Source organism: Globicephala melas, chromosome 10 (assembly GCF_963455315.2).
Source record: "Globicephala melas chromosome 10, mGloMel1.2, whole genome shotgun sequence".
Lineage (NCBI taxonomy): Eukaryota > Metazoa > Chordata > Mammalia > Artiodactyla > Delphinidae > Globicephala > Globicephala melas.
This window is the reverse complement of record NC_083323.1, coordinates 99,741,504-99,759,191: the sequence shown is the minus strand read 5'-3', so window position 1 is coordinate 99,759,191 and position 17,688 is coordinate 99,741,504. Positions and strand designations below refer to the sequence as shown.

At 57.4% G+C, this 17,688-nt stretch overlaps 1 protein-coding gene across 3 annotated transcripts in view; it reads left to right on the top strand.

Annotated features, from left to right (window-relative positions):
• Positions 1–17,676, top strand: part of SLC6A13 (solute carrier family 6 member 13) — a 32,507-nt gene extending 14,831 nt beyond the window's left edge. The window contains exons 4-15 of one of the 3 annotated variants that reach the window (XR_011377795.1): positions 164–304; positions 3,793–3,877; positions 4,470–4,602; positions 5,442–5,576; positions 11,477–11,580; positions 12,399–12,523; positions 14,066–14,178; positions 14,409–14,546; positions 15,223–15,325; positions 15,805–15,905; positions 16,554–16,831; positions 16,965–17,089. Coding sequence is in view for 1 of the 3 variants with exons in the window: in XM_060306507.2 (XP_060162490.1) it covers positions 164–304; positions 3,793–3,877; positions 4,470–4,602; positions 5,442–5,576; positions 11,477–11,580; positions 12,399–12,523; positions 14,066–14,178; positions 14,409–14,546; positions 15,223–15,325; positions 15,805–15,905; positions 16,965–17,135; positions 17,439–17,546 (1,457 nt within the window). In the remaining 2 variants the exon portion in view is untranslated. Of the gene's footprint in view, positions 1–163; positions 305–3,792; positions 3,878–4,469; positions 4,603–5,441; positions 5,577–11,476; positions 11,581–12,398; positions 12,524–14,065; positions 14,179–14,408; positions 14,547–15,222; positions 15,326–15,804; positions 15,906–16,553; positions 16,832–16,964; positions 17,136–17,438 lie in introns of those variants that run through there. The other 2 variants (XR_011377796.1, XM_060306507.2) reach the window with 2 other exon arrangements.
• Positions 17,677–17,688: the final 12 nt, after the last annotated feature.

Below are 17,688 nucleotides of genomic sequence, written 5' to 3'. Positions count from 1 at the left end.
GCCTGGGGTTGCTGCACGACGGGAGGGGGCAGCGAGCCAGGAGCCCAGACCCCATACCCCGTGTCTCAGGACACTCACAGGGGAGCACAGACCCTCTCCTGAGCAGGGGTGGGCGGAGCCAGAAACCTGCCCCGTGTCCCCAGCCCCGTGTGTCTCCGCCCAGGTATCGGCTACGCCTCCCAGACCATTGTCATCCTCCTCAACATCTACTACATCATCGTCCTGGCCTGGGCCCTCTTCTACCTCTTCAGCAGCTTCACCATCGACCTGCCCTGGGGGAGCTGCCGCCACGACTGGAACACAGGTGAGGTCACCTCCACCTGCTCTGCTGCGGTGACCAGGAGAGGGATTGTCCCCATATCCTGGTCCCCAGGCCCCATCCTTCACCTGGGACATGCTAGAAATCTGCCAAGGAGGTGACAGAGGTCTTATGTCAAAGATAAGAGCGAGAGTCCACCAGCATCACAGGAAAAATATCACAGACTTTTTCAAAAAATTCATGTGTTGAATCAATGTTATTATGAAGATAGAACTGACTTCTTTTTGTGCAGTTTAGCCCTTTATGGATTTGATTTGAAACGTGGTTAGTTTGATATATGGATATATTATTTTCTCATTTATTTATTCTTCATGTCTTCTTTCTGATACTATTTTAGGCCTTTCCAACTCCCAAGTCATGGGGATTTAACCAGGGATAAGCTGTTTTGTATGGCATCAATATAATTTACCATAGCAATTAATTTTCTCCCGTGATTTTCTTTTAAGACAAGAGCCTCGATGGCGATAGAACTACTAAGTCTAATGAATTGAAAGAAAATGTTCAATTAAAAATACAAATTAAAAATTTCTAGGGTAGTGCTTTCCAAAAGAACTATCTGTGGTGATGAAACGTGCTTTGTACTCTGACACGGTAGCCACTGGCTACATGTGCTATCGAGTACTTGAAACATGGCTAGTGCGCGTGAGGACCTGAATTTTAAAGTTTCTATTTAATTTAAATTAATTTAATGTAAATAGCCACACGGGGCTGGTCACTGCCCTACTGGACCGCGCAGGTGGACACTGTCCTGCTCCCAATGTCCAGACACCTCTCGTGCCTGTCAGTGAGGCCCTACCTGTGCCATGATGAACTTTTTCTTGTTCAGATAAGTTACTCAGTTCTGAGCTAGAGTGTGAATCTTTTATTTGCTTGCCAGGGAAGTGGTTTTGCACGTTTATCCTGGTGTTCAAGGCCCCCTCGCCCTCATATTTGATGCTGTCTCTCCAGGCTTTCATTCCCTTGTCACCACTTTGGCCCACTACTTGTCAAGTGAAAAGTCAAATCTTGGAGGTACCGCCCCTGACACCCCAAGATCTGCTAGGTTCTTCTCAAGTGTGTCTGCTAGTGCCTACACTGGCCCCGGCCCTTGACTGTGGCACTCACCCCGCTTTTCCTCTGTTTGTTGCAAGATCTTGAGGGCAAAAATGGTGTCTTCATCTCTACACACCTTTTGCACTTAGCATCATGAGCTCTCAAAAAATATTCATGGAATGAATCAAGTTTTTAAAATCTGTTTTATTCTAATATTTTCTTTATTATGTGTTTTTTCTTCCTTCCGCCTTCTTTCCTTCCTCCCTTCCTTCCTTCTTCCCTCCCTCCCTCGTCTCTCTCTCTCTCTCTCTCTCTCTCTCTGCACTAAAATCCGCCCTGCCAGCTTCTCAGATGGGGATTTTATCCAGGTCTCAGTGCAGTTCCTCTTGTAGAAAGTTTCTGCCTTTCTGGTGCCCGGGGGCTTGGCCTCAGGCCATCATCAGGCCTGTGTGCTTCCGGCTGACTTGGCAGGGGGAGCATCTCTGAGGCAAACTCAATACCCAGGGCTTTGGCTCCGTGACATTTGGGGCATTTCTCCTGGTGAGTCTGGAGTCCTCGGAGCCTAGCGTCTTGAGTAGCACAGGACATCCCATCCTGTCCAGAGGAACAGCCCTTTTGGCTGTGCTGAGGCTTCAAGGAAAGTGACTCGGTTTGGAGGAGAGGGGGCTCCGCTAATATCCCGTGGTTCGGCAGATGTGTGTGGAGCCCTGGCTCTACCCCAGGCTCTGTTCCAAGTACCGGGGACATGCAAGGTGCAGAAACAGAGCTCCTACCCTTGTGGCTTTCATTCTAGCGGCAGAAGACAGACCAGAAACAAAATCAGTGCATCCCATGTGTCATGCTAGAGGCACTGCTGTGCAGAAAACTAAACGGGGAGGAGAGACTGGGAATCTTAGGGGTGGGGTGTGATTTTAAATTGGGTCATCGGGGAAGGCATCTCTAAGAAGGTGACGCTGGGTCATGCTCTGAAGGAGGAGGGCGTGTGGAGGCAGACACTAGGTAGGAGAAGCAGCAGTGCAGAAGTGGGGTGGCATCCAGGGGGCAGCAGGGCAGGTGTGGCCGGAGCAGGTGAGCGGGGGCGGGGCAGTAGGAGAGGGGTGGATGGAATGGGGCCTTGGAGGCGACGATGAGGTTTGGGCTTCTTTCTCTGAGTGTGATGGGAAACCCTTTGGAGGTTTCTGAACTGGGACATGACAGAGCCATGGCATGACTGAAGTTTGAGCAAAGCCTCTCTGGCTACTCTCTGGAGATTTGACTCTGGAGGCAAGAGCAGAAACTGGGCCCATCAGGGAGCCGGGAGCCGTGGTGACCTGCACCAGACTGGTGCTCATACCTGTAACGGGAAGAGTCAGATCCCAGATTTTCTGAAGGTGGAACATACACAATTTGCTGAGCTGGATCCCAGCCTTCACGTCATCACAGACAAGCGATGCCGGGCCATTTCTAAGAAGATCAGCTTTCGTGTGTGCACAGTGGGGAAACGCTCTCTGTCTTTATTCATATTTCCCAGGATTACTGTCCTAATAAAACGTAAAGAAGAGTGTGAACACTGTGAAAAGTCCCTAGTCGTAGACGGGTAATTAAAAGCCACTATTTATGGAGTGCCGGGCAGTCTCCGCTTATCAGTCCTACACTGGGATCGTCTCATGTACATTTATTTATTTAAATTTATTTATTTATTTATTTTTGGCTACGTTGGGTTGTCGTTTCGGTGCTCGGGCTTCTCATTGCGGTGGCTTCTCTTGTTGCAGAGCACAGACTCTAGGTGCGTGGGCTCAGTAGTTGTGGCTCGCGGGCTCTAGAGCACAGGCTCATTAGTTGTGGCGCACGGGCTTAGTTGCTCCACGGCATGTGGGATCTTCCCAGACCGGGGATCGCACCCATGTCCCTGCATCGGCAGGCGGACTCCCAATCACTGCGCCACCGGGGAAGCCCCCTCGCGTACATTTAGAGACCACGGAAGTGAGTTAGAAAGCCACACAGCGAATAACCGGAGGGGGGCAGGGATTCAAGCCAGAGTCTTCTGATCTGTACCTGTGCTCTTAGCCCTCAGCTGCATCACTTCCCCAGAAGGCATCCTTATTGTTCCTCAAAGGCCACTCTCTACAGGACAGTGGCCCAGAAATGTTCGTATGTTTGAAGCTGATGGCGTGCAAAGCATCTTTCCTGAGGCCGCCTGATGGCGCTTTAATGAGAAGGTGCTACACCCACCCACCCCCGCCCCGGCTCCACCCCGGAGAAGTGGGAGAGGGTGCAGTGGCTTTGTTGAGGTCATTATGTGTTTCGTTTTGTGTTTTATTATGAGGCTGTTTTGTTTAGGCACCTTCAGCCCAGATACCGTGCTTCCCAGTCTCCTGAAATTTCGCCCCACTCTCTGCTCATGTTACATACTGGCCAGTGATGTTTCTCTCGCTCCCCGCCCCGCCCTGGACCCCCGGCAGAGCACTGCGTGGAGTTCCAGAGGGCCAGCAGCTCCGTGAACGTGAGCTCTGAGAACGCCACCTCTCCCGTCATCGAGTTCTGGGAGTAAGTGAGGCCCCTGCGCCATCGCAGTGTGGGTGGCGTGTCCCATAGACGGGCGCGGGGCTGGGGACCCCACGGGCTGCAGGGGACGAGTTTCTGCCTCCTCCTTTGGTGGCGCCGTCACCCGAGTGGCTTTTTCCCACCGTGCCTGTATTTGTGGTTAGGGCAGGACTCTTCCGAGGCTCTCCTCGCGCTGGGCCTGCGTCGCTCCCCGCCCCCCCCACCCCGCCCACCATGTGGGTCCGCCCTCCCCTGCGGCTGCATGTGTGTTGCTTCTACTGACCCTCCCCGAAATATTGGCGTTCACCGAAGACATGGCTCCTCATATCAAAGCGTCCTAACCCTCCGCTTGAGAAAATACGTGTTCGCACCCCCTTCTCCGGGTTAAACTGGTCCTCAGCCTGCCAGAGCAAACCCGCCTGGGAACAGTTTGTCTTTGCCTCCTCTCTGTCTCCTCCCATCTCTGGGCAAAGCAGAGCCTCACGGATCAGAGTGAAGGAGCCGACAAGCCTTCGGACCAGAGCCGGAGGCCCGGCTCCGCTGCCCGAGCTGAGGCCGGCGGCACAGGTGCAGTCGCTCACCCTTCTCTCCCCAGGAGGCGGGTCCTGAAGATCTCGGACGGCATCCAGCACCTGGGGGCCCTGCGCTGGGAGCTGGCCCTGTGCCTCCTGCTTGCCTGGGTCATCTGCTACTTCTGCATCTGGAAGGGAGTCAAGTCCACGGGCAAGGTCTGTGTTCGAGGGCCCCAGGCCCCTCCCTTCCCTGGGCCACCCTGCTCCCCCGGGGGCTCAGCCACCCAGGGGTTCCCCAAGTTGTACCTAGTCGGGGATGGGAGGGAATGACCCCACGAGGAGTTCACATGTCTCTCTTCCTTGATTCTGTGCCTTTCCTGGATTCAATGGTATGTCCTTCTGGTATTTGGGGAACTGGAATAGGGGAGAGAGAGAGAGGACAGAGAGAGGGAGGCAGGAGGGACACGTGGGGAGGAATCTGATCTTGGAATGCACCATGCGTGTGGGCACACCGCACACTGAACACGGTTCACGGCTCCCCGTTTCATACAGCTGTTCTTTGGGAAAGCAATTCCGTCATGACTATTAATCTCAACATGACTGTCAGCCACCCCGAGACCCTGGGGAGACTCGTTGCCCTGGAGTGCATGAGGGCATCCCGAGTTCTCCTGGACTCCTGCCCTGGCGGCCTCTGACCAGGCTTCCCTCCTAAGCTGGCTGCCCGGTTGTGCTAAGCTTGTGAGCTCTGTGGGGACAGGGGTCATGTGTGACAGAGCTTCTTGTCCCTGACGACCCTTGCCACTGTTCTAAGCTTCTTGCTGGGAGCGTGCCTAAGTTCGCTCAGTCACTCAGCAGATATTTGCTGGGTGTGTGTCAGGGAGACAGAGGGAGGGGGGAGGGCTGAAGGCTGAGTGCTGAGCAGCTGCGGGGGGAGCGGGAGGGCGCAGAAGGGGTGACCTCTGCCGTAGGCTTGGCGGCTCCTCCGCCTGCCCCCTCCCCGTCCCCCCGCTGCTGGCTGCCCCAGTTCCTTACCTTCTCCTCTGCCCCTTGGCCAGGTGGTGTACTTCACAGCCACCTTCCCTTACCTCATGCTGGTGGTCCTGTTGATTCGAGGGGTGACGCTGCCTGGGGCCGCCCAAGGAATTCAGTTTTACCTGTACCCAAACCTCACGCGTCTGTGGGACCCCCAGGTAAGACGCACAGACGGGGCCGTCCCTGTGCTCAGCTGGGCATCTCTGCTCCTGGACAACCCCAGGCATCCACGCTGAGGGGGGTGTCTCCACGCATCTCCCCCTCCTGGGTTCACAGCTGCCAGGGAACCCAGGGGCCCTGAGGCCCTCGTGGTGTTTTGTAGTGTTTCTGGGGGGCTGTAAATGCATCCTAACAGCCTTTCCCCCAGGCTCTCCCCTTCCACTACCTCCCATCCCCTCTGGGTGTCTCCTTTCATTTCGAGCAGCCTCTCTCTCTCCTGACCCTCCACTGGCCCCTCTGGCCCGCCCTCTGCCCACAAGGCCCGCTCCTGGCCACGGCCCCCAGCGCCTCCCAGGGCCAGCTGGCTGGTGGTGCTGAGTTTCCTGTGTGCTGTCCAGAGGCCCCCGGCCCTTCCTTCAGGGTCCACCCTCCGGGAGGGGGCTGTCTGCTGACGAGGGTCTGGACGGCAGGGCCTGTACTGAGAAGCCTCTGCCGGGGTCTCGTCTTCTCTTTGGCAGCCGTTCTGAAGGCCAGCAAAGCCAGGAGGGGGCCGGGGGTAGAGAGGCCGCGGGTGAGCACAGCCCAGAGCCCCGCCCGGCCCGGCTGTGGCCTGAGCCCGCTTCCCTGACAGAGGTCACCTCCCGGGGCCTCCTCCTGGGCTGGAAGGGCTGTGCCCCTGAAAGGGACGCCCAGCTCAGAGCAAACCAGAAATCGAACGGCTTTTCGTACGTTTCTATAGTAAGGCAGCGGCACTGTCACTGCTGAGAGGTGAGAGGGGGCAACAGAGGAGGCAACAGCCCCCCAGCTCCCTCCGAGGCGGGGACCGTTCCCACGAAGGCAGTGGCTCCCCTTGTGCAGAATTTGGGGTGGCTCTTCTCAAGCCTCCCAGCACCCCCGGATGAATTACGAGCTCTTCCATCCTGAGTCCTGCGGCTGCCAGGGCTCCCAGAAGCAGCAGACCACTCGAGCCCGGAAGCCTCCCCAGCCTCGGCCCGGGCTCTTTCCCCACGACATCCGGTGGGATGGGAGCTCACCCTCCCGTCCCCGTTTCTGAGACAGATAGAGACACAGGGGCAGCCACCTCGTCTCCCCGTGGCCCCAAGGGCTGCAGTCGGGCCTCGGAGCCAAACTGTAGAACCCCAGCTGCTGAAGCTAGAAAACCCCAACGTCATCTCTGCAAACTTCTCGCTGCGCAGATGAGCAGACAGGGCCCAAGGTCACGTGGAAGGAACGGCAGGCCGGGACCCAGAGTGCCGTGGTGGAAGGCAGGCAGCAAGCAGGAGGTTGCGGGGCAGCAGAGCTGGGCGAGGCCTCGGAGGCCGGGGGTGGGTTCGGCTTGGATCCCTCACGCCGGAGGGAGCCGCTGCGGTTCTGGGGCAGCGGTGTGAACCGGTGGCTGAGCCGCAAGCCGCCTTCTCCTGGAGATCAGGCTGGGAGACAGGCAGGTAGAATGAAAGAAGAAAGGGAGAGAGGGTCCAGCGTCTCTGGAACTGACCTATGGCTTCTGTGATCGACGCTCTGTTTGTCCTGACCAGCTTTTTAGCTAACAACTGCTGAGCGCCCGCTATGGCCCTGGCATCGTTAAGAGGGGCACATGCATTATTTCACTAATCCTCACCGCTGACCAATGAGGTATCCCCATCTTATAGACAGGAAATTAAGGCCTAGAGAGCTTAAAGAACTTTCCATCCGCACACCTGCACCTGGAATCCAGGTCTGCATGGTGACAAGTCCCACAGGTTTTATGGTCCTGTCTGCTCGTCTTTGTTTCTCTCGCAGCCCATTCATTCAGCAAAGATTTATTGAGCGTCCATTTTGTGCCAGGTATGTTCTAGGTGTAACGTTTGCTACGTAATAGCTGCCGGCAAATATGAAGAAGGTGGACCAGAGCGCCTTCAACTCTGAGAGTTAAAAGGCCGTAATTCTGTGTCTGGGTTACTGCAGGGAATAAGACCTCTTTCAGGCTTCTCTCCAGGACACCATCCTTCCAACCTGGGCAGCTGCAGGCTGTGCAGGCAGCGATGCCTTCAGAATCCTCTGAGCCCAGGGAGGGAGACGTTCCAAGAGCCAGGCTTGGTCCTGAGCTTCCGAGCAGACTTACTAACGGCTGGTCCTGGCCTCCTGCTGAAGCCCACCTTTCTGTCGGTGAGCAGAGCAGCCTCTGCAGGGCGGGATGCCCCCCGCCAGAGCCCTACTGGGAAGTAGCTGCGCTGCCCAGGAAGTGTGCCAATGCCAACCTTCATTTGCCTCGCACTTGAGAAAGCTGCAAAATCCCTGCAGCACAAAGACCAGAGTGCCTTTCTCGGCCAAGCTCTCCGTCTGGAGCGGAAGCCAGGCGGAGACACTGCTGAGTTTATCTCGTTGGCCAGGCTGCTGTGCGCTGGGGGATTGCTGCCTCACCCGGCGCCCCCAGCGCTGTCTCTTTCCCACTGCGGAGTGGCCCCGGGAGACTCCGCTGGTGCGGCGTGTGCTGGGTCCTGGCGCTTTTTCTTTCCCTCACCCTGACCCTTTGTTCCACTGCACTTTGGTAGATCGATAAGGACAGGGGCTGGGGACGAGGTGTCCAGAGAGTCCTTGTTGAACACCTGAAACCTCTACCTTAAGCTCTCTAAGGAAGGGTTTATTTAGGGAAGGAGGTTGGAGCCATTGATTAGAACGAGTCTTTTCATTTTGATGTCGTGCATTGAAACCTATGGGACCTTATTATTACTGGAAGGTGAGTTGCTTCTTTAAAATAACAGCAACGACAAATAGGCCAATAGCTGACACGTGTATTATGTGCTTACTGTCTGCTAGGCCCTTCCCTAAGAGCACAAGACAGTTTAGTCCTCACACTAATCCCACGAGTTAGGTGTAGCCTCATTTTACAGAGGAAGAAGTTGGAGCTTAGAAAAGTTAAGAAATTTGCCCCAAACTACGAAACAAGCATGGAGGGGGAGCTTGGGTTTCATCCCAAGTCGTCTTCTGCCTTAATCACCATGATATACATTTCCCAAAGAATATGAATGATTAGTTTTAAGAGTTGATTTTTATTATTCTAGAATTAATTCTGAAGTGGGATAGGGAACTAATATTTCTTTATGTGTTAGGCATTTTACATACATTATTTTTATTTGTTATTTTACCCATTCTATTTCTTAATATACCCATTTGTTATTTTACTTGTTATTATACCCATTTTCCTGATGAGAAAAGTGAGGTTCAGAGAGGTTAAGTGATTTGCCTAAGATCACACAGCTAGTTATTAACAGAGTTAGGAACTGAACTCAGTTCAGTTTGACTCCAAAGCCCAGGCTTACATACGATTGCCTTCCTGAAAATAGAAAATGTAATAGTCCTTGGGGTTGGACTCAGGTTGAAAACATCTTTCCTGGACCTTCTAGAAATCCTCTCTTCCTCTGTCGCCCCTCTAAGACCTCTCTTTAGCCCACACTCCCTGAAGCGCTTTTCGCTTGTACTGTTGGGCAGTCTTCTGCGCCAGCCAGACACACCCTGGAGCTTTGTTCCCGAAACCAGGGCTCGCGGACGGGGCACGTGGCAGGTCGCCTGTGGGGGGTAGAGAATGGCTTGCCCTGCTGTCCTCCGGCCCTTCCCGCGGCCCCGCGGCTCTCCCGCCCCAGCAGGCTGGCCAGGAGCAGCTGCGAGGAGCCGGCTCGCTAGCCTCCAGCCAGTCTGAGCCCCGCACTCTGAGCTCTCAGGCCTCCTGCTGCCTTTTCCTCCGTTCTCCTCAACCTCTCCTCCCAACTCGGTCTTAGTCTCTCCCCCTCTGGGCGAGGTGACCTGCCAAGTCACAGTTTTTCTTGTTTCTGCTTCCCAAGCCCAAGTCTGCAACACTTCCTAACCGTGGGATCTGCACGTGCGCAGCCACGGAACATCTCCAAGGAAACAGAGTTTCCTGCGTGGACGGCGGGTCAGGCTGTAGCCTGGGTCCCGCCAGGCACGGGGAGTAGGCCTCGGGGGCCCGAGGCTGGGCAGGTCCGGGGCTGCGTCCTGGATAACCGGCCTGGAGACACCTCCCCGGCCCTCCATCCCAGCCTGGTGGGATCCTTCCTGTACAACCTTAGAACCTCTTGCCACAGCAACCCACACTTGGGGCTGCGATAATGAACAAAAAGGAACAGTGACCTTCAGACCAGAGGCCACTGGGTCTTCCTGGGAGGACTCTCCTCGCAGAGTCTGGGGCAGATTTAGAAGAGGAAAGGATTTGAGACGTTGCAAAGGAACAACCAGGCTCCCCGAGGCACGTCCTCGGTCCGGGGCGTCCTCGGAGTTTTGTGGCCTGTCCTCAGCTTCTCTCCTTTCATTCCTGCCCTTTCTTTCTCCAGCTTCCGAGACCCCCTCTTCTTTCCCCATGATCATTTTTCCTGAGGTTTAAAGAAGCTCCCCTTGGTGTTTTCGACCTTGCCTATTTCCTTGCTGGCCCTGGCTCCTCCCTTGGGGTCTTCCTCTGTGCTTCCTGCCCCGGACACCCTGTCCCTGGTGGCAGCTCCTGCCTCCCTCATAGCCTGGGGATGGGGGTCCCCATGGGCAGGAGGGGCAGAAGGTTAGAGACAGTCTCCCCCTGTCCTCACCCTCTTTCCCGCTCTGTCCCCATCCCTGCAGAAGTGGAGGGAGAGCAGGAGGAACGAGTGCCCGGGTGGATGCCAGTTCTCAGGGGCTGGAAGGCAGGGATCCCCACATCTGACTGGTCATTAGGGTCGCCCAGGAAGCTTTGAAACAATACAGGTTTCCGGGTTTTCCTCTAGGCCTAGTTCAGGGTCTCACCCGGGGATGCTGGCTGAGGAGTCTGCGTTCTGATGCTGTCGGCTGGCACGGGTTCCCTCAGACGCACCGCAATGCCGAGGAGAGTGGGCATTTGGGGGGGTGAGTGGTGAGAGAGGAGGGAGGTTAGGGGTGGTCACGACGGTTAGGGGTGTGGGGAGGGAACAGGTAGGGGCCGAGGAGCTGTACACAGAAGCAGCTGAGGCTTTGGTGCCCGTGGGCCCTGCGAGCCCGATTTTAGTGGAAGAGCGGGGGCCTGTTTGGGGGCTCACGAGGAGGGCGGACATGAGACAAGAAATGCGAACCCAGAAGTGTTAGGACACCAGCCTGGCGATGTCCGCGGCCACGGTTTGGTGCTCAGGTCCCCTGAAGGCAGGAGGTGCCCGGGGAGGGTCTGTGGCCACAGGACCCCACCTCCTGTGGGTCTGCAGCGCCGCAAGTCCCGTTCTCCTTGATCTTCTTGCCCTTTGGGATGTTATTCTAGCTGTTAAATCTGAATCATAACATGCACAGGCTGGGCCAGCCAGCTGAGATAATAACAAGCACAGCCATACCCTATGTTTAGCTGGAGAGCTATCTTCCCCCCAGGGAGTACAAAGCTCTTCACAGATGACTTCTGTCCATCCTCTTGACGCCTCGTGACCTGGGGCTCGCTCTTCCTGTTTTGCAGAGGATGTTGAGGCGCAAGGGGCAAAGCTACGTGCCCGTGAAGGCGCTGACGCAAAGGACCCGCATCCCCGCAAAGCCTGTCGCTGGGATCCTTCCAATCTCGGCACACTGCCGGGGGACCTGGGGTGGGGGACGTGGAGGTAGAGCCCTGGGCTGTGTTTCCATTATAGAAAAGACGGGCCAGGCCCCACTCGGTTCTAGAGCACCAGTTCGTCGGCCTCCATCGTGGGTCCTTTAGTCTTTCTCCAATGCCTGATGCCCGTGCCATCCCGGGGGTGCCCGAGAAACTCCGTCTAGGGGCCCGGGAAGCCGAGCGCATCGGAATAGCATGGCCGCGGGGCTGCCTGCGCGGGCTGAGGGCAGGGGCCTGCCATCCTGTGCCTGGCTTGGCCGTAGGCCTGTGTGGTCCGTGGAGCCCAGACAGCCTGGCTCCCCTGAGGCACAGCTTTCTCGTCTTTTCCCTGCATAGGTGTGGATGGACGCAGGCACCCAGATCTTCTTCTCCTTTGCCATCTGCCTAGGGTGCCTGACGGCCCTGGGCAGCTACAACAAGTACCACAACAACTGCTACAGGTGAGCGGGGGGCAGGGCCTGAGCGCCTGTCCCTCCAGGTGTGCTAGAGCAGGGGAGATGTGGAGGGTGCACCAGCTCGTGGATTTCCCTACGCCCCACCTGCCTTCACGCCATTTTCCAACCCCCAGGGCTGCCAGGTGGTGAGAGGAGCCAGTGGCAGCACGGGCGAGGGATTGCTTCCCCCAGGACGGGACGGTGATGGGTGGCCGGGAACCCCCAGCAGGGCCCAGCCTGGGGCTAATGTAGAGGGCAGTGGGCACAGGTGTGCAAGCAACCCAGCTCGGGAGTGACGTCATACAGGGCCTGGTCCTGTGTGCTCCGTACCTGCGCCCCAGCAAACACTGAATCCCCTCCCTGTGGTTCCCTCGGGCCCACCTGGCTCACGTCAGAGAATTTAAGCCAGTTTTAGTATTAGCTAAACAAAATCACATCATGCATTTCAAAATTGAATTTAGGTGAGTACAGAGCACCTGTTGCTTGGGTTCTCCGTGCCCCTCTCCTCTCCATTAACGTACCGGCATGCGCGGGGTCACAGGGGTAGTGTCCCAGGAGGCACAGTGGCAGCATGACGGGAAAGGGGAGCTGTGTGGCCATGGGTAATGTTTAGATTCTGTTACTTCCTTAGGGTCTCATTCTTGCAGGATGACCGTGGGTTTAGTCCAAGTCTGAGCCCATGGAGTTGGGGGGACAGAACCAGCCCCTTGGGTTCCCTCTGCCCCTGCCAGGCCGGCGGCGTCACCTGGGGTTCCTGCGTCCCGGCCTGAGGCGCTGGCTGCCCCTCTGACCCTCCTGTCCCCACCTCCCCGCCCCGCCTGCAGGGACTGCATCGCCCTCTGCTTCCTCAACAGCGGCACCAGCTTCGTGGCCGGGTTTGCCATCTTCTCCATCCTGGGCTTCATGTCCCAGGAGCAGGGGGTGCCCATCTCTGAGGTGGCCGAGTCAGGTGGGTGGTGTTTTGGGGGGTGCGGGGGGCCTAAGACAGGGGACTCTGTGAGCTTTGTTTGAACCTTCACTAGCCCGCCTGGATCTGCAGGCATTCCTATTGTCACCTACACTGGGGGTGACCTCTCAGTGGCTGCGTCCTGGGGAGACCTGGGATGGACTTAAACAGCAATTCCAGCTTCAAAAGGCGAACGGGTGTGCAGAGAACACTGTCCCCTGCACCCTGGCCTCCAGCTCCTCACCCTGGAAGCAACCAGTGTTACCAGGTTCATGGTTTTACTTCCAGAAGTAGTTTAGGCTTTTATGAGAAAAAGAATACACACACATCTGTACGTACACGTTCAAACACGCGTCCGTATTACTGTTTCTGTCTCTTACACCTCGTAACAACCAAGTGATCACGTGCTGTATACATTGTCATGCATCCTGCCGTGTCTCGTTCCCCTTAGCGTGTGTCTCAGAGGTAAGTTAACTCCCGGCACGTGGAGTCTCCTCCTCTAAGTGCCTGCCTTCCCACCACGCGGTGCTGCTCTTGCTTTTAAATAAAATCACAGACGGATCCCCCGTCTGGGTAAGCGGCCGGTGTTTGCCTTGCTCGCCCCCCACGCCTGTGGACCACCCACTTGCACCTGTAACAAGACGATTTTGATCGTGGGGTTCACGAGCTCCCCCCGTCACACCGGGTGCCGAGCAAGGGGAAGCTGGCATCGCTGGTTCTTGTTAAGAACGATCGTGTTTCTCTTTTACGAAGCACAGCCCTGTGCCAGGCTCTGTGCCGTGTGTCCGCTGGTGCGTGGGGCGTGTCCCAGCAGCTGGGAGACGGGCGGAGGAGCTGACCACTGTCCCGGGCCCCTCGGTCATACCCTTCCTTTCAAACGAAGCTTCCTATCGAGGACCCGGCACTGGCGTGTGACCTGTTCCTGCCGTTTGAGCCAGCTGAGGGCAGCAGTGTGTTTGAGAGGATGTGTGTCGTGGGTGTTCTGAAACTCACGCCAGCTCACTTGCTGTGGGGCGACAGAAAAGGCTCGGGGAGCAGCGGTGGCCAGCGGTGGCCCCAGACCCAGTCTAGTCTTGGAGGTATTTTCTTTGGAACTTTACGGAAACCACACAGCGCTTGCCTTAGGGGGCAGGACGGCTCCAGGTCCGCCGCTCCGTCCTTTTACACTGGGGCAGCTTCACAGGCGTCCGCGGCCTGCCTGGCCCCCAAGCTCTTTGTAAGTTTGACAGCTCTGGTTTGGGGGCAATAGGTCTGGAGAGTGAGCCCTCAGGATGGGAGGCAGAGCTTACAGAAATGCAGGGGGCGGACCCCGTCCTCTTCTCTTTGCATATCCCGTAGAATGCTCACAGCCTTCAGGTTCTGTCGCTGCCAGTGAGAAAACAGTGGGCGATGCGCTGGAGACTGGGGACCGGGTCAGGGTCGGGTGGCTTCTCCTGGGTGGGGACGGTGCAGGGGAGTAGCTCTGGGCTTCCGCTGTCCCGTGTCCCACACTGGGAAGCCCACCTTGGGGTGGCACTGGGCCGTGTCCCTCTCTCCCCGCCGCAGGCCCTGGTCTGGCCTTCATCGCCTACCCCCGGGCTGTGGTGATGCTGCCTTTCTCGCCCCTCTGGGCCTGCTGCTTCTTCTTCATGGTCGTCCTCCTGGGACTGGATAGCCAGGTATCGAGAGGTGGCCGCTCAGAGCCCGAGGGACGGTGGTGTGTGTGGGCTGGGGGCTGGGCGAGTGTCAGGCGCGGACGCCCTGCTGGGGAACAAAGGGAGCTTTGGAGGGGGGTCCGCTCCTGGGCTGGCAGGAGGCTGGCAGGGCTGCCCCGGGAGCAAGGCGCCAGCTGGTTGACGGAGCCTCTCGTGAGGGCTCTTGTCCTCCAGTTCTTCGCCCTCTCGTCCAGTTCGTGTGCGTGGAAAGCCTGGTGACGGCGCTGGTGGACATGTACCCCGGTGTATTCCGCAAGAAGAACCGGAGGGAGGTCCTCATCCTGGGGGTGTCTGTCACCTCCTTCCTCGTCGGGCTCGTCATGCTCACAGAGGTGAGGGGCTGGGCGGCTTGCAGGTGGGGCCCGGCGAGGGGGAGAGCCCAGGTGGGTGACTGCCACCTGGCGGGGGGGCAGGCTGCTGTAGTTTCAGGTCACCGCCTTCTGGGCTTTGGGGCCCGGGGGCCCCTTCCCACCCCAGGAAGCACTGAGCACCTGGCTCTGGGCGTGGCGGAGGGGTGCTTTGCCTCCACGGAAGCTGAGAGGTATAGACATGTTGGGCTGGGAAGAATCGCCTCTCCAGCAAGATCTCATGAGTTCCCAGGCAGCTGACCCACGTTCCAGGGACAGACTTCAAAGGCAGAAAGGGAGCCCTGGGGTGGGTGACATTCTGAGTGATGTCTCAGGGGAGGAGGGGGATGGAGCTCATCAGCCTGATGACACCCGTGGCGGCCCCTATTCTGACCCTCTGCCCAAAATGCACGCTGTCCTGGACTTTTGGGTCCCCCCCTGCGTGTTCTCAGGGGTGAGCTAACAAGGGCTCTCTCATGCATCTTCCTTCCAAAAACAATAATCAAACATTATTATTGTCCCATGTCTGCCGAGTGCTTTACAGCTTACAAACTACACTGTCCCTTAGTCTCTGTCTCCTGTGACCCTCCCCACCTCTGCTCCGTGCCCCGAGGGTGCCTGTTTCCTCTGGCTAAAGTTCTGTCTCTCTCCTCCCGGGCAGGGCGGTATGTACGTGTTTCAGCTCTTTGACTACTACGCAGCCAGTGGCACGTGCCTCCTGTTCGTGGCCATCTTTGAGTCCCTCTGTGTGGCGTGGGCCTACGGTGAGTGACTCTTCCCGTGGTCCTGCCCAGGGCCCTTGGACAAAAGAGAGACCTCACTGCTCACACCCACCTTCTCCTCAGACTTCTCTCCCTCCCAACCTCAAACATCTCAAGAATCCTACCTACATTGCTACCATTGGAAAAGCCCTCCAGAGGCGGCCTTGTCCACCCTCCTGGTGCTGGCTGCTCCCGGGCCACCCAGGTGGGCCCGTGTCCCATCCTACCCAGAGCTTTTTAGCCTTTAACAACCTTGATCACCAGAAAGTTCCTGCCTTTGCCTAAGCCAGGTTCTTCCCACTGCTGTTTATGCCTACGAATTCCATCCGGGGAAGGCTCTGCTCCCAGCAGGGATTGGAGAAGACAGCCACGATGTCTTTTACAGACTGTCCTTGCCCTTCCTGGTTGGTGTGGTCCCCATCCTGATGCTTTGGATGCGAAAGGATGTCCTTTCTCCCCCTTCCTTCTCTTCTTCGTGGCAGGTGCCGGGCGCTTCTATGACAACATTGAAGACATGATTGGGTACAGGCCGTGGCCCCTTATCAAATACTGTTGGCTCTTCCTCACACCGGCTGTGTGCACAGTAAGATAACCTCCGGGGGGCTTCCCTGGTGGCGCACTGGTTGAGAGTCCACCTGCCGATGCAGGGGACGCGGGTTCGTGCCCCGGTCCAGGAAGATCCCGCGTGCCGCGGAGCGGCTGGGCCCGTGAGCCATGGCCGCTGAGCCTGCGCGTCCGGAGCCTGTGCTCCGCAGCGGGAGAGGCCACAGCAGTGAGAGGCCCGTGTACCGCAAAAAAAAAAAAAGAAAGAAAAAAACAAAAAAACGATGACCTCCGGGAGGAAAGCCAGACGAAGGGAGAGAGATGGTAGAGCAGAAGGGTAGACGGGCCGTAGCCCTAGAAGGTACTTACCCGTGGGCATTGAAAATCATTTAAAAGTTTCATTCATCCTCCTGTTGGGTTCTAGAAAATGCCGGCAGGATAGATTCTTCCTTTCCGTTTCACAGAAGGATCAACTGAGGGCCAGAGCTGTCAGACTCAACCCCACGGTGTGAGTCTAATGTGGCAGGTGCATCGGGCTGCTGAGAACAATACCGATAAGCACCGAGATAACAGCAGCAGTTCCAGAGCACTTACTTCCTGCCGGGTACCAAATGCTTTACGCGTTTAACCCAGTCAATCCTCACAAGAACCCCACGAAGTAAGAATTACCCTTATATTCACTTTTCAGGTGAAACGGAAGCCCCAGAGGTTAAGCAGTTCGCCCAAGTTGGAAGGTGGCCGAGAGCTGGGGCTCAAGCCCAGGCAGCTTGGCTCCGGAGTCTGGGCCTGAGCCACTAAGCCCTGCTGCTCTGGCTTTACCTGTGTCAGCAGCACCCACTGTGTGCCAAGTATGATGAGGCCGGGGCGGCCCAGGCATGACCCCTGCCCTCCAGGTGCTCACGGCCAGGCACAGAGCCATGTCCCAGTTGAGGATGCCCAGGGGCACGGGGACCCTGGAAGGACAGGGTGGGTGCCCCGGAAGTACCTCCTGGGGGTGTGGATTTTGAGCAGATGTGGATGGAGTTCGGAGGCAGACTGGCCCAGCTGGCCGGGGGGACCCATGCTCCCCCAGCCGCGTCTCTTCTCCTCTCACCCTCAGGCCACCTTCCTGTCCTCCCTGATCAAGTACACGCCACTGACCTACAACAAGAAGTACCTGTACCCGTGGTGGGGCGATGCCCTGGGCTGGCTCCTGGCTCTCTCCTCCATGATCTGCATTCCCGCCTGGAGCTGCTACAAGCTCAGCACCCTCAAGGGCTCTTTCAGAGAGGTAGGGAGCTGGTGGGGAGGAAAGCAGTCAGAGGATGAGCTGGGGTCCCCTTGCTGGCAGGTGGCTGCCTGCCTGGGTAGCAGCTGGCACACAGGAGGGCCAGGGACCCTGGTGTGGGGTCAGAGGGACAGAGGGAGTGCTGAGCAGTCCCAGGAAGAGACAGGATGCCTCCAAGACACTGCTGTGGTTAGGGTGTTGGCACCTGGAGAGCAGGTTTGGCACCTCTGGGGAGGCAGTGATGAGGGACGCTGGCAGACTTGCCCCCTCTCCGGTTCATGACGGACCCCTCCACTCTGCTTGCAGAGAGTTCGCCAGCTCATGTGCCCAGCTGAGGACCTGCCCCAGTGGGCCCGAGCGGAACCCTCTGCCCCGGCCACGCCCAGGACGTCGGAACTGGAGTCTCACTGCTAGGGGGCAGGCCCTGGGACAAGGGGCCAGTGAGCCTGGCTGTGGGGACAGTTGCAGAAGGAAGGCACAGAAGCAGCCCTGCTGTGCTTCTCTGCCCCGCACCACCCGGGGTAGACAAGATAAGAGGGGACATGCTGGAATCCAC